This window comes from Fomitiporia mediterranea (genome assembly GCF_000271605.1).
Source record: "Fomitiporia mediterranea MF3/22 unplaced genomic scaffold FOMMEscaffold_4, whole genome shotgun sequence".
Taxonomy (NCBI): domain Eukaryota; kingdom Fungi; phylum Basidiomycota; class Agaricomycetes; order Hymenochaetales; family Hymenochaetaceae; genus Fomitiporia; species Fomitiporia mediterranea.
In genome coordinates this window covers 535,164-559,191 of record NW_006760389.1, presented here as the reverse complement: position 1 = coordinate 559,191, position 24,028 = coordinate 535,164, and the positions used below count along the sequence as shown (strand labels likewise).

Genomic DNA, 24,028 nt, shown 5'->3' with positions numbered 1-24,028 from the left:
ATGCAGACAGACGAATGACAGAAGGACATAAAGCAATAAACAGCTATGTCTTTCAATTAGCTAAATCAACCATATCTTGGTCAAGCAAACAGCAAAACCTGGTACCACTATCTGTTTATGAAGCAGAGTTGCAAGTGCTGGTGTATACTACTCAAGAAGCCATTTGGCTCAAACAATTTGCTGAAGAAGTACTGCAGACTGAATCAGCACCCATTACAATTTATTGTGATAATCAAGGTGTAATAAAGACTGTAAAGTCTGACAAAATAATGTACAACACTCACACTAAACATCTTGATTTACGAAAAGACTTTGTGCAATGTTACATTCAAAACGAATATATCAATGTATGCTATGTTCAATCACAGAACCAATTAGCAGACATCCTTACGAAGGCTCTCCACGTCCTGCAGATCAAGCATCTAAACAAACTATTAGGCATACAGTCTTAGTTCTTAATTAATGCTTGAAGGGGAGTATTAGATTGCACTCTGGATTAGGAAATCCCCAATTGCCTTATGTAGAATTACTGCACTTGGAATGTCTCAGATTATCGGACTTCACTATGTAGTATATAAGGTAGATACTTGCTTGATGTCTCAATAAGAGAGAGTACTTGGGGCACTCCTGCTACACTTGTTAAAAACGTAAAACACAGTGTGTCGAATAAATGTACAACGTGGATTATGTTATAGTACTTAAGGCAAAACTGATATAAGTGATATAGTTGAAGTTGCAAAGCTGCAGGGCCAGGCTCTTCGGATATTAGATTAAGTAAGATTCATTGTGGATCCGTCGTAAACGGGTGCAATATTTGTCCCGAGAGACATTTCCTCAGGTTGCATTGCCTTCTACAACTAGCTCCCAGATCTCAGACGACTGGGAATGGGTTCCGATGGAGACGACCTTACATCTGCTGCCCATTCCTATACTAATTAGCAGCAACTGAAAACAGATGGTCAAGGACTACACCAATCCACCTAGCCAAAAGTATTCAGGAAAATCCAGGTGAGGAAATGCCATGTTCTACAAGTTTCGGCTCATACAAAATCGTGTAATGCTAGTATTAGTGGAAATAGCAATAATTGGCTTTTCTGTTCGGATGTGATTCTGTACCCTTTCATAATCAGCTGCAGAAAGTGGGAAGTGAGGCCCAGCGATATTGCTTTGGTTCAAAACATCCGCACGCGACTCAAGCATGGTGCATAGTGCATCAGCACACGCGCGTATTCCTTCGGCGACATTATAATAGGAAACCCGAAGATATTTAAGATTGGGACACACGATCTGTTTCCCCTCATCGTGAGAGCAACAAGTCGTACCCGCACCACTTGGAATAGAAAGAAGAACAAAGAACGATCCTGAAACGATGCAGAACACCAGGTTGAGAACCTCAAGCATGGGAAGAAGAGGGAGAGCATGCGACACTACATCGTCATCCGCACACTGGCCAGTAATCTCTAAATGAGTTAATGGTGGTAAAGAACGTTTGACAAAAGCTAAGAAATTCGCGCATCCATTCTCGGCACTCTTGTCATCGTAGACCAATTGTTCCAAAGCAGGGAGCACCAGTTTGTTAACTACGAATGCCGAAGCCTTATCGCACTGTAGAACAAGGACCTGGAGGTTATGCGATATAATAGAACAATCTTCGTTGTAAGACTCCTCGTTGTAGGACAGGTCACGCCTTGTCGAGAAGTCGGTGCGGAGATTCTTCAAATTCGGATACACGTTGAGAATGTCGAGACATTGCTGTACTGTGAAGTCCTTCAGGTCCAGATCCACTGAACTCGTCAAATGCATTGGCTCATCTCCAATTTCGAGAAGAAGCGAACCGATAAGCCGCAAACACTCAAGTTTCGGGGACTGTGTGAGGTTGACACGCCCGGAATTATATGTATATGAACCACCATCCAACTTGACAGATAGCCGAAGTGACTTCAGTATCGGCATATTTATCAATGTTATATCTGGTAATCCCGGGGATTTGTCAAATTTCCAGGTAAAATTGACGCTGCCCCAATGCCATTGATGATAAAGCAGCATTAAGACAACATGCTGAGCTCTTCGATGTTCCCTTGGACATCTGTTATGCTTGAGGTTACATTTGAACGAGAAATTGAGTGGTGCGCATTTGGATCTGTGAAGCCATGCGTCGAAAATCTCGATCAACTGTTTCCTCGGATGTTCAACGTAGCAGTCTAGATATGTCCAGAGAACTCCTAATGAGAGCGAGATATTGCGCCATCGTTGACAAACGCCCGAAATTCTAATCGGTGTCCTAACGCTGTCCTTTCGGTGAGACGAACTTCGCACGCATTCGTGGAAAATGTCACCGAGTATCGCCACAGGGAAAGAGTTGATATTCATTGAGTACGAAGACATCAGAGTCCACGGGTCGCAGAAGGATGTAAGAGCTGGATTCAGCGAACATTGAGTCTGAGTCTCTGTCACTCTCTGAGACACGTTGGGTTTTCTTCGTTATGTAAGCACGGCCACAGTTATTATCTTTGCTCCATGCCCATCGTAAAGCTGAGGAACTAATGTAACAGTCTCTCGTCTTGCGGCTTGCCTCCTCGACCTTCCCATACATATATATAATCAGTAATGCGTGAGAACAGTTTGCCTATCGCATTACACGGCATATACTCTCAATTATCTTCATTTTGTACACGCTTAAATAGCTAGCTTGATCTTGGTGTTTACTGCAGACAGAGAAATAGTGAACGCCAGCGTCACTTACGTCCGGAAGCACTGTCTGGTGTTAATTTGAAAACATCAAGGAATAGGCTTGACATACTTGAACTGACCATAAGCAAGTGCAATAATATTAATCGCATCTAAATGGAACGAAGCGACTCAAAAAAGAGCATTGCACAGTGATATGAGCGAGCATCCGAGTCGACAGTAACAGGATCGGCTTCAATGAGTACAATATTGCAAATCTGTAACTACCTACTTGCAGGTCATTCAAGATCCACCAATAAACAAGATTTCATAGACTGTGTGCAACTGCCTGACCAGACACGCTGTGGTAAAAGAAGAAAAAACCGTTTCAAGATCCATAGGCAGGTATAAAGTTATCTAGTATATATATATTTCCACTAGTGTATATAACACGAAAACCCTACTGCCTCTGATGTGACCCGTGCACTCAATCATGATCAGCTACAGAGAACGAGTTACGAAGCCTATGTACGTCCACGAGACAATCCCACAGCTTCAATGCTTCCCAGCACGATTCTAGCATGATGCATAATGCATCAGGACATTCGCAGAGTCCACCGACAACGGAGTAGCTCTCCCAGAAGCAAAAGTATCTCAGGTCGGGGCCTACAATCCGGTCCCTTGCAGCCCGGATGGAAAACACCAGTGTGCGCACGACTGGACATGAAAAGAACACTGAACAAATGTGCTGAAACTGTGCAAGACGCCAAGGCAAGCACTTGAAGAAGGGGAGCCAGCTGTACAACTGTCTCTTTGATCACACAGCTGCCGCTAATCATCAGGCAAAGTAACGGTGGCGAAGAACGTTTTCACAAAGCCGGGATAATTTCACCTCTATCCTCCTCTCCTGTGATGACCGTATGTCAATTGCAGAGAGCTCTACTTTATCAATTACGGATGCTGAAACAGCACGCACAACACAAGGACGCGGAGATTATGCGAGATGACAGAACAATCCCCGTTGTAAGAGAATGGACACCTTGAGCTGAGGATGGCGTTGAGTTTCTTCGAATTCGGATTCGCCTCGAGAACGTTGAGATGTTGGGTACCATAGAAAACTCCTGGAAATTGAGCTTAACCGAGCTCGACGATGCATCAGCGGATCTCCGTTTAACAGGGGGGGGGAAGGGGGAGGGGAAGGGGAATGGACCTTCGAGAAGTGAGTGCTCAAGCTTTGCAGATTGTGCAAGATTGACATGCATGGTTTGCAAGAACTAAAGTTGATTCTTGCGGGTAAGGAAAGTGTGGTCAACATGGGCACATATATTAGCCTTATACGCGGGAAGCTGCAAGACGCTTAGATAGCCAATAGAAGACGACTTTTCCTGAATACCATTGGTGATCGAGCAACATTAAGACGACGCGTTCAGCTACTTCGTGGGCCTCTGGGCGACCGTGATCATCGACGAAACAAATGAACGAGAGATTGAGTGGCGCGCTGTTCGACCTCTGAAGCCACGCATCGAAAACTTTAATCAACGGCTTCTTAGGTGCGCGATAAATGAAGCGGTCCAAGTAGGGTCAGAGCATGGGCAATGAGAAGGCCAGACATTGCCACCGCCAACAAACGCTCGAAATTCTGACTGGTACCCTACCAGTTTCCTCCCTTACCTTTCGATAATACATGCTGCGTACACACTCGTAGGACATGTCACCGAGTGTTTCCAGAGCGAGGGAATTAGCATCCATTGGGCACGAGGTAGGTCACGAATTTGGGAGAAGAATATGGACATCAGTAGACCGTAGAGGTTTCAGATGTCTGACACCAGGCTGTAACATCACGTGTTTATTACCCAGTAATAATATATATGTAAGCGCTTGCTCCCTTCTCTAAATGGAAGCATTGAACGAGTGCAACTTGTGTTCGACTCTTACCTTCCCATCCTTCCCATATTCATACTTAGTAATGACGCCTGGCAGGAGTCCTCAAGGCAAATATAAAAGAACTTCATATGCTGAAGCACATGGTGCCAGACTTGGCTTTGATCTTCGAGGTCTGATGGACTCGCAGTTTGGGAGGTGAACCGGGATCAGAGGGGCTTTGCGTCTGACACAACACGTCAAAATTAACATTTAGTCGTGTCCAATAGTCCAACCGTGTTGTTCGAAGCAATGGATTCTGGGCACTGTCAAATGGGACTTATTGATACGGCTCTAAAACGGCGATTTGTTTGTTCGGATGTAATTCACATATGTGCTTCTCTGCTCTTCTTTGCACTCAGGACTGCCAACGATGCTTGTCTTCGCATGACACGTTGCCGGAATTCCGCAGCCGGCTTCGTTGCACTGATTACGACGATTTATAATGGTGAACTGGTACTGTCGGACGGTCTTGGGCGATTTCTGGTGGTATAAATAAGGTTCGGTATAGAGCTCAAGGTTATCGTGTCTCCCGGACAATGTCATTTTGGAAGGCCCCGCCACCACCACCAACTCCGTTGGGCCGGTATCGAGTCCTCTCTCCCCTAGCGGCAGTTCGCGTTTCGCCTCTTCAGCTCGGTGCGGCAAGTATTGGGGACAAATGGGTAGATATAGGCATGGGAGCGATGGATAAAGAGGCATCGTTCAAGCTTCTTGATGCTTACTTCGATGCGGGTGGTAATTTTATTGATACAGCCAATGCATAGTTTGTGTTCCAATCGACTTTCATTACGCCAACTGATTGTTCCTTCATAGTCAGGAGGAAACGTCCGAAATGTTCATTGGAGAATGGACAGAAAGGCGCGGTATTCGCGACCAGCTTGTGATTGCGACAAAGGTTAGAAACGGTATTCACTATATTTGCGCGACTCATGTCCATCGCTGTTTAAAAAAAAGTACACAGTAAATTTCAAACGTTCAGCAACTGACATCGCTATTAAAGCGAACTACGTTGGAAATAATGCGAAATCACTCAAGATAAGCGTGGAAGCTAGCCTCAAGAAATTACGTACTTCGTACATCGATATCCTGTACGTACATTGGTGGGACTTCAATACATCTATCCGGGAGGTTATGGACAGTCTGCATCACCTCGTTGTTGCTGGGAAGGTTCTTTATTTGGGGGTATCAGATACCCCTGCATGGGTGGTCTCGGCGGCCAATGAATATGCGAAAAGCCATGGAAAGTCGCCTTTTGTTATTTACCAGGGATCGTGGAATGTTATGGACCGCAGCTTCGAGCGTGAGATCATACCGATGGCGCGTGCGAATGGTTTAGCACTTGCGCCGTGGAATGTCTTAGCAGCAGGACGCCTACGTACCGATGCGGAAGAGAAACGACGACTAGCGTCAGGAGAAAAGGGGCGCCTTTTCTTCCAGTCAGGTTGGATGCGTAATGAAAACGAGAAGAAAATGAGTACTGCGCTGGAGAAAGTCGCAAAGGAGGTTGGTACGGAACACATCAGCGCTGTTGCTATCGCGTATGTCATGCAGAAAACGTCATACGTATTTCCTGTCATTGGTGGCCGTAAAATCGAACAACTCATGGCGAACATCGAGGCACTCCAGATCTCTCTTTCCGACGAGCAGATTGAGTACCTTGAGAGTATTATTCCGTTCGATCCGGGCTTCCCTACTGCACTGATCGTAAGCATATTTATTTTACCTTCTTCATTGTATGTTCATATGACTCCTAGGGTGATGGAGCTTCGAATGGGCCCAGCCGTCTCTTGGATACTGCTGCACACTGGGATCGTTGGCCGCTCCCCAAAGCAATCAAAGCTACCCCAAAGCTCTGAAGAAATACGACCTGACCCTGTAGGAACATTTTTTTATCCATGAAGCATAAGGTTCAAAATCCGAAAAAGGCAGAGGCATTCGTTGGGAGTGGGGAGGTGGGGGGACGCACGTGAAGGGATGTATAATATATACCATTTGTTTGTTACATCAGCCCAGCCTATACCATTATGTAGTGACTCTGGAAATGGCTGCATCAATTACTCACATTGTTGAGCACCAGGCCTCTACAGGAGATTTCTGTTGATGACATATTTGAGAGTTAAATGTCGAGGCATTTTACAGTCATTGAATTCACAAGGCTTGACACAGTGAAAGAATGTAATGAAAGGGGAGGTATGTCAGGATTTGAGACAATGTCACAATGAGAACAGAACAATACATTGGGAAAAAGTCTAAAAGGTTATATTACATTATAATGGTGTGAAAAAAGTGAAAAAAGTAAAAAAAGTAATTTACATATTATCAGACCTCGATTTCTGATAAAGTAGTATAACTTTGTATAAGGTACTGTAAGATTTATTAATGTAATAAAAGTACATAAGGGTAATACCCCTTTTAAACATATAAAATGTATAATATTGGACCTCCCTTTTTTGAAATGTATTGTAAGGATTACCAAGTTTTGAAAGGGTAATACATGTTTGTAATGTTTTACAGAGACTATACATAGTGTCACACTCTTGCAACATGTACGTTCCAATATGTTCTGATCAGAAGGGCTCAGTTGCATCAAAGTTGCATCATCCTCACGTCAGCAATCCTTCGATTACGTCATCATTGCCCACACAATAGTCTTGGTCACTCAACTCAGACTAGTTAGGTTCTGGACTCCAGTTCTGATTCACAAAGGCAAGACTCTGAGCCTTCAGACAGCTGGTCAATTGATACAAAGGGGACTCAGATCCAGAGTCCCAGATAGGTTGATACAAAGGAGACAGTAGTGGATTTGTTCACAAAGGACTAGTAGCTACAAAGGACTCATAATTTCTATAAATACCCTCATATAATTTGTACTTTAGAGCAATCAAGTTACTCTCTACTGCAACTCTTAGTGTGTAGTTTGACAGTCTCCTCAGTTAACATTCCATCTTACCTTGTCTCATCTTGTATTGCCTTGTTCTGAAGTGTGGCTTTGTTGTTCTGCACTACTCTTGTCTTGTTAATTGTCACCTTTGGAACTTGTACATTCTGCTCAGATCTACCTATTCCTTCTCACTCTTGACCCCTCTCAGCATCTGTACCTTGCAGACTCAACTGACCTCTTCTACCTCAACTAGTACTTGAGATCAACATTTTGGAGCCCACTGTAAGGGGGGTTTCTCAAGGTGTCTTGAGTAGGCTGAGCAGCCAACAGGTGGTAGCACTACTGAGAGTGCACCAACTCAATCACAGAAGAATCAGATTCTGGACCCAAATTAGATTTGGTTGACTGTAACCTCTTACAACCTGTATCCTACACACCCAGTCCTGTTTCTAAAGGGGTTTCCATACAACCTCTTGAGCAATCCAGCTCAGCTTCACTATCCATGTTTCATAGTTTGTTCCCTAGTTTGTTTCCATTAACCTCTACACACAACTCTACTTGTTCTGCATCTCCTGTTCTGTCTGTTCAAGAAGAGGACCACACAATCACTCTAGCATTTCCATCAATTCTGATCATTCTGACAGTTCTGAGTACACAGAACAATCTGATAAGTTCCCAGTCTCAACAGATGAGCTCACAGAATAATCTGAGCAGCTTGCCTGCTACAGCTAGTACTCTGAGTGGCCAGCCAGCCACAACCAACATTCTGAATACCCTACTAGTTACAATCTGAGGACAGACTGGCCTGCCTCCACACCAAACAAGCTGTGATACTCCCTATTATGACAGAACCAATGTGTAGGACCTGCCTTGGTTCCTTGAAGAAGTAGAAATGATTGGAGATGAGTTCCAACTTTCTGATCAACAGCTTATCTAGAGAGTAAAATATTATACTAACCAATCCAATTCTGAGATCTGGGCCTCAATACCTGAAGCTACAGACAGTGCCTCAGATTAGCAAGCTGCTCAAGCAGCAATTCTTAGATTATACCTGTCCCTTGACTGTAATTACTACTATGTAAAGAATGACCTCTGTATCCTAGTCCAACAATAGGCTGTTACTAGAATCTAGAACTGAGAGGAGTTTGTAGAGTACTAGTACAAGTTCCAGAAGATAGTAAGCTTCCTAGTCTCAAAGAAAGAAATCATGGAAGAAGATCAGAATGAAGCATTCCTCAACAGTATTACAAGTGCCTTCAAAGATCAGCTAACTCTCTGTTTGCTAGCCTGTAACCCTAACCACAACAGTTGTATAGCTTACACATACACTGAAGTTGTTAAGGCTGCTAAGCTTATGTGAGGAGGTATGGCTTTACAATGCTTAGGAAAGACAGTCAATGTGACTGGAACAATGAGTTCCAGAAACATTCTAATAAAGAAAGAAGATGTAAACATAGCTACCATCCTTGATTTGCTCTACTCATTCTAAAGCAAGTTAGACTTGTTTGAATGCAAGACCAGTTCCCTGTTTGTAGGAAACACAGGTATACAATCTGCACAATCTGCTTATTCTACAGGGCTGCCCTACAACACAAACTGCTCCTTCTACAGAGAAGACAGACACTTCATTTGCTTGTGTCTGAAGGTTAATGAGTTCATTTGTAACAGAAAGTGTATCTGGAACACATTTAGAAAGGTTGTTCTCCCTGACAGATTGTTCATTCTGTTAACAATCTAAGGCCAACTACTCATGGATTGTTTCAACTAGTATCACACAACCAACCCTAGAAAGTATGCTCAAGTCTCCTGAGACATACAGGACACACTACTACATATAGTGTCCCTCCTCAAAATTGTAAAGCCAGCACTAGTATCCCAAACATTGTTTACTGTTCTAGCTACATATATTGAAGAAGTCTTGGAAGCAGAATACAAGGTTGAAAGACTCAAAGTCTTACTCAGAGAGGCAAAGAAGAAAGTCACTACTGGTAAGAAGCTCAAGTTTGACAGAGTAGAGGTTCTAAGGTGTGGAACAACAAGTATTCTAAAGAAGAAGGACAAGGAACCTAAGCTGGAACCAAAGCCCACACTACCTGCCAAAGTAAGCCAGGCCCTGAAGCATGACAGATTGAAGTACACTGACAAGCCTACTGCCAGACCACCACCAGAACCACATTAGTACTGTAATCTCTCTCCCATTAAAGACCCTATCATTGTCCAGCAGATAGTCTCTCACATTCTAGACTCTAGCATCAGCCTCACCCTGAAGGAGCTGTTGTTGATTGCACCTAATGTCTGAAAGCAAGTCAAGGAACTGTCATCTGCTAGGTGAGTTCCAAACACTGCCACACACCTTGTCTTGACAGAACTCTTAGAACCAACAACTTCTAAAGATGCAATTGTAGCTCAAGTCTCATAGTATACATAGAGCCTAGAGTCAGTTACAGAACAGGCTATACTGTTATGTACAGTTAAAGCCATCTTCAAAGATACTAAAGAAATCCACTGTATTCTAGACTAGGGAGTAACACTCTGTATCATTTGTAAGGATGTATGGAAACGTCTCAGAATCTATCTGTGTTCTAATCTTACAATTATACTCAAAACTACTGACTCTGGACAAGTGCTGACACTCAGTACTGTTGAGAACATAAAGATCAATATTACTAGAGTCAACATTGCCCTCCAAGCTCAAGTCATTTGTTAAGCCCTGTTTGAGACACTCCTAGGCAGACCATTCTTTACTATCATAGAATGTGAAACAAAGGACTTTATTAACAGTAACTAGTCCATAACACTATCAGATCCCTTGGATTGTCAACAGAAGTGCTGAGTTATGACCAGAACATGAACTGTTCTGTAGAAATGTAACAAACAAGGATTTGTAGTAATCACTGATCTCTCAACTCCTATATTAGTCAATCAGCCCCTTAGTGTTCAGGACAAACAGTGTTCTGATTTGAGTTCTGATACTACCAAAGCTGCAATTCCTGATACACACACACCATCTTACAATAGACACACACCAGTCTCTACCATAGTCAATCTGCTCCTCAGTTGTCCAGTCACCCTGTCAGCCACCCCAGGATTAGACCCCTTTGTTCTATACACACCTGACAGCCCTAGAGAAAACATATTTGTATACAAGAAGGTAGCAAAGAAGGTTAGACCAGTTGCTGGAACTCTCCTGGAAGAATTTCAGATTGTTCAACAGAAGCATCCTGATCTGTTAAAGGACATGCTGGAACTACTGCTACACCCCAAGCTGTTTGTCCCAATACACTGTTTCACACAAGAATGTATGGAAGCTCTTGACATCAATCCATACAACTTCCTCTGGCCAGAAGAGTGCCAGCTTTTGATCAACCTGATTTCAATGTATGAGAACACCTTTGCCTGGAATGAGCTTGAGAAAGGTGCCCTGGACCCAGAATACTTCAATCTGATTTTGATTCTGACTGTTCTACATATTCCATGGGTACAAAGGAACATCTGGATTCTACAGGGAAACCTTGACACAGTTGTGAAAATTCTCAAAGACAAAATCACTACTAGAGTTTATAAGCTGTCAAACTCATCTTACTGTTCCCAATGGTTTACTATAGTAAAGAAAGACAGAAAGTCTTTGTGCCTGGTCCACAACCTCCAGGAACTCAACCAAGTTTTGATTCAAGACTCATTTGTACCTCTAATGATTGAACAGGTTGTTGAATCCTTCTCTAGAAGGGCCATTTACTCTGTACTAGATCTCTTTGTTGCCTTTGACTAATACTCTCTCAATGAATGCTCTTACAATCTTACAACGTTTCAGACACTACTCAGAACGTTCCAACTTACTGTTATTCTGATGGGTTATACTAATTCTTTTCAAATTATACATAGTGATATTACTTTTATTTTACAGGACAAAATTCCTAATACAGTACAACCCTACACTGATAATGTCTATGTCAAAGGCAGAACTACAAGATACAAACTTCTGGACAGAACATACAAAACTGTTCCTGGAAACCCTGGTATCTGATGATTTGTATGAGAACACACTCACAACCTAAACCATGTCATACAGTGAGTCAAAGCAGTCTACAGAACATTCTCTAGTCTGAAGCTGTGTACATTCCAACTGTATGCAACTGTCTTAAGTCATAAGTGTACCTACACTGGAAGGGAGCCAGATGATTCAAAAGTCCAGAAAATCTGCAACTGGCCTGCATGTCAATCTGTCTCCAAAGTTAGAGGATTCCTCAGAACCACAGGTGTCCTCTGTATGTTTATTCAAAATTTTGCTCAGCTTACTAGACTACTCACACATTTGACCAAGCACAATGTTCTGTTTGAGTTCTGTTTGGAACACATGGTAGTAATAGACAAACTCAAAGACACTGTTATCAATAGCCCTACCTTATGTGCTATTGACTATGAGTCAGACATGGAGGTTATTGTTACTGTGGACTCATCTATTATTGGTGTAGGATTCTATCTTGGACAAGAACACCTTGACAGTTGTTGTCAAATCAACTGATTTGGATTGATTAACTGGAACAAAGTGTAATCCTAATACTCTCAAGCCAAGATCAAACTCTTTGGATTGTTCTGTACACTCTGTGCCCTACAAATTCACCTTATCAGAGTAAGGAAGTTAGTAGTGGAAATGGATACTGTCTATGTTAAGGGTATGATAAATAACCCAGACCTACAGCTGAATGCTACAATTAACAGATGGATTGCCAGAATCCTGCTGTTCAACTTTGAGTTCCAACACGTTCTGGCCCTACAGTTTGCTTGTACTGACAGACTGTCTCAACAGCCATGCACTGAAGCCGACCCAGAAGAAGAAGATAACTTTGAGGAATAGATTGACCAAGCTTACACCTTCTGTTACAGTTCTGTGTTTACTGTTCTGAACAATACTAAACCTTCTGAGACATTTCCAACAACTGATTGTATGTGTGCTAGAGAATATTGTCTCAGACAAGTCAAGACCTTCCTGGAAACATGCCTCTGACTGCCCAGGATGGAAAATCACAAATTCACCACCTTTGTTTGCTATACAACCACTTTCTTTGTCAAGAACAGCTGACTGTAGCAGAAAACCCAGAATGGCAACCACTAACTTGTAATAGAACCTGACAGACAATGGAATCTTGTCAAGACTGTGTATAACAATCTTAGACATAAAGGAGTCTACTCTGTCCAGGCTAGACTTCTTGACCACTTCTGGTGGCCTAGCCTTAGACCCAATGTCAAGTACTACATCTACACCTACTACAAATGCTAACTCTGTCAGACAACTCAAATCCTGATCCCTCCCAGCATTCTAAAGATTGCTCTGTTATTTGCCAAGGTACACATTGACACTAAGTTCATGCCAAAAGCAGGAGGGTTCCAATACATTGTTCATACTTGATGCACACTCTCCAGCTACCCTGAGTTCCACTTACTCTGTTCTGAAACTGGACAAAGTATCAGACAATTCATTTTTGAAGATATTCTCTGTTGATTTAGTGTGTGCCTAGAACTTGTTACTGACAACAGAACCCTGTTTGTTGCTGCACTAGATTGGCTTCACAACTGATACTACATCAATCACATCTGTATTAGTGTATACAACTCTCAAGCTAATGGTATTATTGAATGCTGCCACTTTGACATACAGGAAGCCCTTATGAAGGCTGCTGAAGGGAATGAACTACAATGGCATGAACACACACATTCTGTCTTTTGGTCAGATTGGATCACAATCTGTCACACAACTGGCATGTCCCCTTATTTTATTGTCCATAGTGTTGAACCACTTCTCTCATTCAATATCACAGAAGCAATGTATCTTGCTCTAGCACCAGACAAACTCATGACAACAATGGAACTCATTACAACTTGAGCACATCAACTACAGAAACGTTTGGCTGACCTTCAAGCTATCACAGAATGTATCCATGTAGACTGGATCACTTTACTCTGACAATTTGAAGAAACACACAAACACTTGATCAAAGATTTTAACTTTGAACCTGGTTGACTAGTCCTCATACACAACTCCAAATCATGAATGGATCTCAGACAAAAAACCAAGCCATGCTATCTCAGACCATACATAGTAGTCTATTGTACACAAGGAGGATCCTATATTGTAGCTGAACTTGATGGATTAGTCTCCTGTCTTCACATTACAGTGTTCTGCTTGGTTCCATACTTTGCCTGTACTATGCTCTTGATTCCAGTTACATGTCTTGTTGAAAACTTCGGTCCAGCTAATGAAATCAATAACACTGACAACCTGCCACTGTTAGACAAGCCTTCTGAGGACTCTGACTCCAACTAAAGGCCAATTGTGGCCAACCACTATAGACCTATGTGTTCCTTACTTTCTTGAATTTGCCTTTTTCTATTAACCCCTTATAATATTCTAGACAACATTCTGATCCCATTCTGCTCTATCTTCTGTTTTTCTTTGATTTTGCTTTTAACTAATTGTAGATTATAGTTAGACTTACACTTCAAACCTGTATGGTTTTCCCTGTAGTATGTTTTTTCCCACTAGGTTTTTTGTACACAGGTTTTTGTCCAGCAGCCCTTAGACCACTTTTGCATTTCTTTAGTCACAACAGTCTCAAAGTTATGTACTGAGAGCTTTGTTCTGTTCTGTTCTGTTCTGTTCTGTTCTTGTTCTGTTCTTACACTGTTCTTGTTCTATTTTGGTTCTGTTTTTGTTCTGTTTCTTTTTCAGTTGTGTTCTGTGCTTGTTCTGTTCTTGTTCTGTTCTTGTTCTGTTAGTTTGCCTTACTTTCAGTATGCATATAGCCTTGCCTCTGTTGTTTACCTATCAATACTGAGTCACTCTTATTACCTTACAATTATTACACTTGTGCTTTGGTAACATCACACATTACTATGAACATACAGAAAATACTATTCAAAACTACAGAGGGGGGATTATATTTGGCCACTTCTACAGGCAGCTTTTATGTTGACTGTCTCACTTACACTGGTTCAGTTGTTCTGAACAGAATGTCTAATTCTGTCCATCCTTCTGTCCATCCTTCTAATGCCTCACCTTTGCACCCATCCTAACTCATAGCTACTCTACATCCTGTATCATTGTATCTAACATTACACAATAGGCAGCCACCTGCCTTCTGAGGACACAAAGCTTGTATTCAAGCTTCAGATCCTCTTGGAACTCACTGTTGTCTGACAAGTGTTCTGAGAGTTCACCTAGAAGAATGTTGTCTTCAAAAGCTATCAGTATTAATCTTGGAATGACTTACCCAGATCCTCCAGACACACCCTTAATGGCCCAGCTACAGGGTACAGGTTTGTCACTATTGTCCTCCCCTGCCTTGACTGTACATCCCTTACTACCTTACTAGTCTTTGTAAGAGAGTAACAGATCTTGCTCTTCTTGCATGCTAAGCATGCAATTGTCTTACTGTACTCTTGAATGTATGCTACATACTGACAGACACAGCTGCTACACCTCTGACTCATCAAAGGTGTCAGGCTACTGTCTGGTACTGACTCTGGCACTAGAGAACTGTTCCAGAACTATAACTCAACCTGCCTGTTTTCAACCTCCTCTACTACCCAGTCTGTCTTGTAGAAGTCTGATACATACAACACAGAACACCTCTTGCCTGAATATATGTAATTTGCATCTAGATCAAGTGACTAGTAGTAGTCAGTCGAATCATTAATAAGTAAAGAAGGGACTATGTACTGTTTGAGTTGTCCTCCTCATCATTCTGACAGCCTAGTTGTACTCCTTACTACTCACAAAGGAGTATGTCCAACCTCTTGTTATCCAGTGTTTGATCCTGCTTGTGTACTTAGTATGTAGACAACTCATGCTCCAGCTCAGAACCCAGCAGAATGTCTGGTTCACCCATAGGAGCACCTGTCTCAGCATCCTAGACAGTGTGTCTAACCACATCAGACAGTCTCAGAACTACAACCTCTACTACCTACTTTGTCAGAGGAGTAATGCTTGGTTTGTCAACAGCCATAGCATCTTCATGCCCTTGAAGTGGTTTGCCAATTAGAGCATCCTTGTGGCTACTGTACTCTGTATTGATTTACAACACCCATGTTTCAAGTTAAAGTATGAGCTACTATAGTGTAGCAAGCACAAAGCTGGCCTGTACACTTGATACAGTGAGTGTATCCTAATCTGACTGTACTGTCTTGTCAGAAGACCCAGAGACAATACAATGTCCAAGAACTTACCTGCAACTGTACCAGTTCTGCCCTCCACTCTGTTGCTGCTAATAGCCAATCCACTATCCTTGTACACTGTAGCAACTCCTACATCCTTTAGGTAAGGGCCTACACTTGGTTGTAGACCTGATTCACTTCTTGCAACAACAACATAGTTGAAGAAGAAGGACAAACTCAAAAAGAAGCAGAAGATTGAAACATGAAGTGCACTAGTTTGCAAATTTACACCCTTGAGTGTGACTAGGGACAGTCACATTCTAAAACACCCAGGAGATGTTATACTCTTACAACACATACATTCTAATATGTTCCAATTGGAAGGGCTCAGTCACATCAAAGTTGTATCATCCTCATGTCAGCAATCCTTCGATTATGTCATCATTGCCCACACAATAGTCTTGGTTGCTCAACTCAGACTAGTTGGGTTCTGGACTCTAGTTCTGATTCACAAAGGCAAGACTCTGAGCCTTTAGACAGCTAGTCAATTGATACAAAGGGGACTCAGATCTGGAGTCCTGGATGGGTTGATACAAAGGAGACAGTAGTGGATTTGTTCACAAAGGACTAGTAGCTACAAAGGACTCATAATTTCTATAAATACTCTCATGTAATTTGTACTTTGGAGCAATCAAGTTACTCTCTACTGTGACTCTTAGTGTGTAGTTTGACAGTCTCCTCAGTTAACATTCCATCTTGCCTTGTCTTGTCTTGTATTGCCTTGTTCTGAAGTGTAGCTTCATCATTCTACACTACTCTTGTCTTGTTAATTGTCACATTCAGAACTCATACATTCTGCTCAGATCTACCTATTCCTTCTCACTCTTGACCCCTCTTAGTGTCTGTACCTTGTGGACTCAACTGACCTCTTCTACCTTAACCAGTACTTGAGATCAACAATAGTTATTATTTCTTAATAATAATAATAATTTCCTCTTACATCCATTCATTATTAAAATAATGAGAGGCAAGGTTTTGGTGGGCTTGTTCCCTCTAGTATTATTGTAGGCTCTGGTCAAAACTCTACTTCTCCATTCCAAATAGGAAAGAACTAACTACATGAAGAAAGTGATTATGTAATCCAAAGAATTAAATAAAATCAAGAAGATCTGATAGTAACCAAAATCAGAACTCTTCACCTTCCCAAGCTTTAAATAGTGACTGTCCTCAGTCACTTACTTTAAGAAGTAATAATGAAGGGTAAGTATAAGGAGTGTGGGTAAGAATAAAAGGTATCAATCAAGGTAAGATAAAGAAACAAAGAGTGTGAGTCTCAAATAAGAATGAGTGTCTATAAAAGAAAGGGGTATAAGGGAATGTTAGAGTAAAGAGAATGTAACCTGTACTAAGGCTAAAGGCTTGCCAGACCAATCCTCTCCAACTCTAACATAGATGGTAGTAGTAGTGAGTAGTAGGTTTCATCTAACAGCTGCTTGAGTCTCAACCTGACACTTCTGGTTCTGATCTGCTAGGTCTGTCAAGGTCAAAATCTGATTACTGTCCTTAAAATCCTTTGTCTTACACTCAGTTAACATAAAGAACAGCCTCCTGATTATTATGTTAAACATTGTGTCCTTTACTATATAAACTAGTATTACTATTAATATTCTACCTACTAACACCTTGAGTCTTAGAATAACACCTTCAATTGTAATTGATCCTGTATTTGCTAGCCTAAGGTTTGTCTACACTTGCTCCTTTAGTACTCTCAAGTGTTTCTAAACATTTTTGTACATTATATTTTATTAGATTGCACTCTGGATTAGGAAATCCCTAATTGCCTTATGTAGAATTACTACACTTGGAATGTCTCAGATTATCAGACCTTACTATGTAGTATATAAGGTAGATACTTGCTTGATGTCTCAATAAGAGAGAGTACTTGGGGCACTCCTACTATGCTTGTTAAAAGGTTATGAGCCTTAGTGCCCATTAAATGCTCCTACACGCTCACTCTTGCAGAACACCTTCACCTCCTGCCAGACCACCAAGCCTAAGACCTCCCTCTCCCCCCAAACCCATTACAATGTTGTCTACAATGCATACCTTTGTTAACACTACAATGAAGGACTCTGATGTTACAAAGTTCTTTGAGGGAACAGAAAAGTTGGCTAGTACAAAGGGATACAAGATATGGTACTTGTACATACACAGTACACTCACTACCATAATGCTCTTAGACCATCTAGAGCACAATCCCCCTTCCTCCAATGATGCTAGCATATGTACAGGCAATGTTTTGTATCATTGTATAACAAAAACAATAAGTTCAGTATCATTGTAATGTATTGTGTTGATACATACATTTGGATTGTAATTGAACTCCTCAATGACTTCTTTTGTATTGTCAAATGAGTTCATGAAGTTGTCTACTTGTATGACACCATCCTCTTGTACTTTGAATACTGAAAATATGTTAGATTCAGCAGATAGAGCAGATTGAACAGGTAAGCCACTAGAACTTGATGCTGAGGCTTCTGTAATTGTAGACTCTAGCATCAGTGTTTTATTAATGTCTTTAATGAATACTGTTTTGTTATTGTCTCTAATGAATACTGCTGCATTAAGTACAGGTTGAGACAGTATAGTAGTAGTAGTAGAAGCAGTAGCTGTTTGCCTATACTTTTTCTTTTGAGCTTCTGTTGTTTTGCTTGTTAGAGGATTTCAGCAGTCTTTTGTAGGCTGTCTCATTCAGTATCTCATTTTTTTTGAGAGTACTGAGAATGATACTCAGTATATGTGTTTCATAATTTGTGTATCAACTTAGCTAGTGTCAGAACGTCTTTCTGAGCTGCTGTAACTGTTGGTAGTTGATTATAATAGGTAATCTGTCTGTCTAGCATTGTTACTACCCATCTATACTCACAAGGAGTAGTAAGGTTAATTGCTGAGATGTATGTATCATTATTAGGGGCTTTATTATGTGTAGACAACTGTCTGTAGATTTGTTCAATGTTGTCTAACATCTTATCAAACTGTAATACATACCCTTTTACTGTAAACAATGTAGATATGTCTACAGCATGTGTCATCATTGTTTGAACATTGTATTGTTCAGAAAGCACCTTCATGAGACTTCTAACACTTGTATGTGTTGTAAAGTTTGCATAAATTGTATCAGTAATACATTGTATTAATATATTGGACTCTGGTGCAAATGTACACACTACTCTATACTTGTTCTGTCTTACAAACGTTCAGAACTCAACCCTAATAAACATTACAATTGTGAATAAATCATTATTCACACTTAGTAAATGTGGAGTAATGACATTTAACATAAAACTACAAAACAAAGCTAATGAGCATACAAAGGTGAATATGATTTCACTACAAAACGTATACTATCATCCTAATCTGAACTTCACACTTGTTAGTAAAGCACTATTATGCAAAGCAGGATATGTTTTAATGAAAACAAACAATGAATGTATTATTTATTCTCCTGCTCATACAAAGATTGGTGAAATACATGTACAAAATAACTTGTATATGATAGTTTCTCATCATAATAAATGATCTATTAACACAATCACTATTGTTGATTTACATTAACAAATGGGTCATGTTAATTTTGATTACTTGCACAAACTCATACAAGAGTATCCTGAGATTATAAGTCAAAGGATAACAGACAATAAAAATGTACAGTGTACAGATTGTATTAAAGCAAACATACAATACAATGAAATACTAAAAATACAAACAACACCTCTTGCACAATCCTATGGAGATCATCTCCATATTAATATTTGGGGACCTGCCCTAGTACAAGCTTACAGTAAGTATGAATATCTTTTTACTATTGTAGATGATACTACACAATAGGTAACTATGCTACCTATACAGTATAAAAGCAATGCTTTCACTGAATATGTAAAGTATACAACAAGACTCTTTACACAGTACAGTATAAGAGTTAAAACTCTCCAAAGTGATAACAATACAGTGTTCCTAAGTAAAGACTTCACTATGTACATTGAAAGTCAAGGAACAATACATAGATTAACAGTACACAATACACTGTAGCAGAACAGAGTTGTAGAATGTATGTATAAGACTATCTTTAACAGTATACATATGTGTCTGTTATTAGCAAAGTTACCTATGAAATTCTGAGTATATGCAGTACAATATCAAACGTTTATTCATAACAGAATGCTAAGAGTTGCTATCAATTTTGTAACACTATATTACAAACAGTATAACAAACATTATCAAATAGATAATATACAAGAATTCAGCACATATTATATTATACAGAACGAACAAACACATAAACTACAACCTAAAGGCTAACACACACAATGGCTAGGTTATGATAACAACAGTAAAGGTCACTTAGTGTGCTATGATAATAAAATTACTGTCAAATGCAACATACAATTCATAGACAAACCAATGTCTAGGATTGAAGGGGAGAATAATCATAACAATGATACATTAAACAACAATGAAACTCTTCCTAATAACAATAATAAAGATAAAGAACCTGTCATACAATGCTCTACACAAGAGCAAAGACTGGTTAAACAAACTATAGGTTTAAATTACAAAGACAATATAAACCTAGCTATGTGTCTAACAGAATTTAACAAATTCCTCAACAAAGTCTATAACAATCCATTAACATATTACAATGCTATAACATGTATAGACAAAGAACAATGGATCAAAGCTATGAAGGATGAAATACAGTCACTTCAACAATGAAACACATGGATATATGCTATCCCCCCAATGAATACAAATGTAATTGGAACGAAATTTGTCTATAAAATCAAAAGACTGGCTAACGGCCAAATAGACAAATACAAAGCACAATTTGTAGTGTAAGGATACACTCAAAAGAATGGAATAGACTTCTATTCTGATGACTTATTTGCTCCAGTAACAAAACTATCAACAGTACAATTATTGTTATCTTGGGCAGCATCTAAGAACTACAAAATACATTAGATAGATGTAAAATCTGCATATCTTTACAGAGAATTAAATGAGGACGAACTCATTTATGTGAAACTGCTGCCAGGCAGGCTACTTACAGATATTAAACCTAGACAGGCATTACACTTAAATAAAGCATTATACAGATTGAAACAAGCAGGTAGACAATGGTACAAGAAGATTACTGAACTACTACTTAAGATTGGATTAGAACAAGCTAATTACAATCACACTGTATTTTACAAGAAACAAAATAATAAAACAATTCTTGTAACATTTATGCACATCAACAATATTACAATTATTAGCAAAACTATCACTATAATAACAGTATTTAAACATGCATTAAGACAACACATTACATTTACTGATGGTAACAAAATACATTGGTTACTTGGTATTGAAATAAGCTGAGATAGACCTCAACAAACAATTAGCTTATAGCAAAAGCATTATATTGAAAGTATAATCAAGCGTTACCACTTTGAAAACGAAAAGGCACTACAAACGCCTATTACTCCTGGAATAGATCTATCTAACAATACAAACAATATGTACAATACAAACGAAAGTAATAATGAAATGATGCCATACATGAATATGGTAGGATTGTTAAGATATGTTGCAGACTGCACACAGCCAGACATATCCTATATTACTGGGCAATTAGCATGCTACTTACAAAAGCCCTAAACACATTACTACAAAGCAGTGAAACATTACTTTGTGTATTTAAAATATACAATGAATTGTTGGCTTCAACTTGGAAGCACAAACACCTTAAAACTATAAGGCTATTGTGATGCAGACAGACAAATGACAGAAGGACATAAAGTAATAAATGGCTACATCTTTCAATTAGCTAAATCAACCATATCTTGGTCAAGCAAACAGCAAAACCTGGTACTACTATCTGTTTACAAAGCAGAGTTGTAAGTGCTGGCATATGCTACTCAAGAAGCCATTTGGCTCAAACAATTTGCTGAAGAAGTACTACAGACTGAATCAGCACCCATTATGATTTATTACAATAATCAAGGTGTAATAAAGACTGTAAAGTCTGACAAAATAATGTATAACACTCACACTAAACATCTTGATTTACAAAAAGACTTTGTGTAATGTTACATTCAAAACGAATACATTAATGTATGCTATGTTCAATTACAGAACCAATTAGCAGACATCCTTACAAAGGCTCTCCACGTCCTGCAGATCAAGCATCTAAACAAACTATTAGGCATACAGTCTTAGTTCTTAATTAATGCTTGAAGGGGAGTATTAGATTGTGCTCTGGATTAGGAAATCCCTAATTGCCTTATGTAGAATTACTACACTTGGAATGTCTCAGATTATCAGACCTCACTATGTAGTATATAAGGTAGATACTTGCTTGATGTCTCAATAAGAGAGAGTACTTGGGGCACTCCTGCTACACTTGTTAAAATATTTATAATGGCTCTCTAGTCTAGTAAGCTCTCAGTTTCTAATTTGTTGTTTAGCTTTACTGTTACTAGTCTGACTAGTACACTTTTAGCCTTATTGTTACTGACTAGAGTACCTATCTGACACTCCCTCACTTGACACTACTCTGATTCAACAGCTTCTAATATCCTCCTACATAATCTGCTCATACTTAGTATTCTTACTAGGCTTGACTGATTCTTATTATCTCAGTACTTGATCCTTACAGATACAATTCCAACCTTGTTTATCTAGCTTACTACTACTCTTTGTAACAGCCTCTACTACTCATCTATCACACTATTCTCCCTCATCCTTACTAGTACACTTCCAGCCTTGTTTACTATACTTGCTCCTCTACTCTACTCTTGTTCTTACTCTTTATCTTGAATCTGACTCAATCTGATATAATCTACTACTTTTCTACACAATCTGCTTGTTCTCAGCTCTACTACTAAGCTTGACTGTACTTTGTTGTCTTTATATACAATACTTGTACCTGTGTACTAATCTTTCCTACTATTAGTCCTTACTTCCTCACTTGTCTCTCCCTCCTCTATCTTTACAGGTCTACTTCTAGCCTTGTTTAGCATTTTATTACACATCTGAGTTGTCCTTATAAGCTTAACTGTATACTAGCACTCAAGCTCTAGAGCTATCACAAACAACTTATAGTGTGTTAATGTAACAACACTGTCTATTATCCAGTCTAAGACCTGCTTAATAATCTTACTTAACTTAGTACTTTACTTTAGTCTGACTTTAACTGGCTTTGTGTTAGCCTTCATAGTCCTTACCTCCTCTCTTTGTCTCTTTACATCCCTCAAGCATTCCTCTAACCTTGTCACCTCTGTATCTAAATCCACTCTAAGAACAGCTTTATACTTTTCTCTCTCACTTGTATTTAACCTATCTTTTACTTTATTAATTGTGCCTACTGTGAACACAGGCTCATCTTTATAGTATTATGTAACCTCTGAGGTTACACACATGACTTTAGTTAAGTATATAAAGGGCTATTTGTAGACACTTAGAGATGATCTTTGTACTTGCTCCTGTACTTAGGTTGACCTCTCTAATCCCAGGTCTTTGCCTGTTCTGTGTTCTTGAGTGAGGCTCTGGCCTTTACACTTTTTTTTGAACATTACAAAATTTGGAGATTACCTCTCATCTACTATCTTTCACTTGTGCCACCAGATTGTCAGCCTCCCCCCCCCAGCTTCCCCCCACACGTCCACTATCTCCTGTACACCTACAGTACCCTACAGTAATACTCTAGTTAATCACAAACTTTACAAATACTATACTGAATTCCTGTTCACTCTTGAAGGCTCATAGGGAGAATATTACTACCTGCTAGCCTACCTTTGATCTCCCAACAGACCCTCATCAGATTGGTCCCAGGATTCTAGGAGAATGTGTTAGGAAGATTGTATACAGTCACACTAGAGTTGTGTGTATTGTGCCTTATTGTGAGTCTTGTCAGTTAGCTACAAGTAAGATTCTGCTACTCAAATATATACTTTTACTGTACTACCCTCTCCTAGCAAACCCTTATCAGATTGGTCCCTGGATTCTAGGAGAAGGTGTCAAGAAGAGTGTGTGTAGTCATACTAGAGTTATGTGTGTTACACATTATTGTGAGTCTGGTCAGCTGTCTACAATTAAGGTTCTGCTACTCAAGAATATACTTTACTGTACTACTTTAAGCAGATTATCTACAGACTTGCTCTTACTCATAACCTTTCTGCCACTCATTACAATCTCAAGCTAGTGTCTAGAAACAAGCTGTAGAAGCCCCTACTATCCTATTTCTCAAATTGTTTGAGGAGAACACTATCTTAGTACTGCTACTAATATTAGGAGCTACTATACAATTACTCTACCAGAACACTGTTAAGAAACAAGCTACAGAAGGACCTACTGTCCTAGTCC

The 24,028-nt window shown here is 39.8% G+C and overlaps 2 protein-coding genes across 2 annotated transcripts; one reads left to right on the top strand and one right to left on the bottom strand.

Annotated features, from left to right (window-relative positions):
- Window positions 1–834: 834 nt before the first annotated feature.
- FOMMEDRAFT_27071 (uncharacterized protein) lies at window positions 835–1,803 on the bottom strand (the record flags this gene model as incomplete). The annotated part of the gene is made up of 2 exons (XM_007264467.1): window positions 835–926; window positions 1,323–1,803. The coding sequence occupies 2 exons, from the start codon at window positions 1,801–1,803 to the stop codon at window positions 835–837; spliced, it is 573 nt and encodes a 190-aa protein (XP_007264529.1).
- A 3,323-nt stretch (window positions 1,804–5,126) lies between these two features.
- Window positions 5,127–6,446, top strand: FOMMEDRAFT_81195 (arylalcohol dehydrogenase; the record flags this gene model as incomplete). The annotated part of the gene is made up of 4 exons (XM_007264466.1): window positions 5,127–5,353; window positions 5,404–5,485; window positions 5,545–6,294; window positions 6,345–6,446. 4 exons carry the CDS (start codon window positions 5,127–5,129, stop codon window positions 6,444–6,446), a joined length of 1,161 nt encoding a protein of 386 aa, XP_007264528.1.
- Between the last annotated feature and the right edge of the window lie 17,582 nt (window positions 6,447–24,028).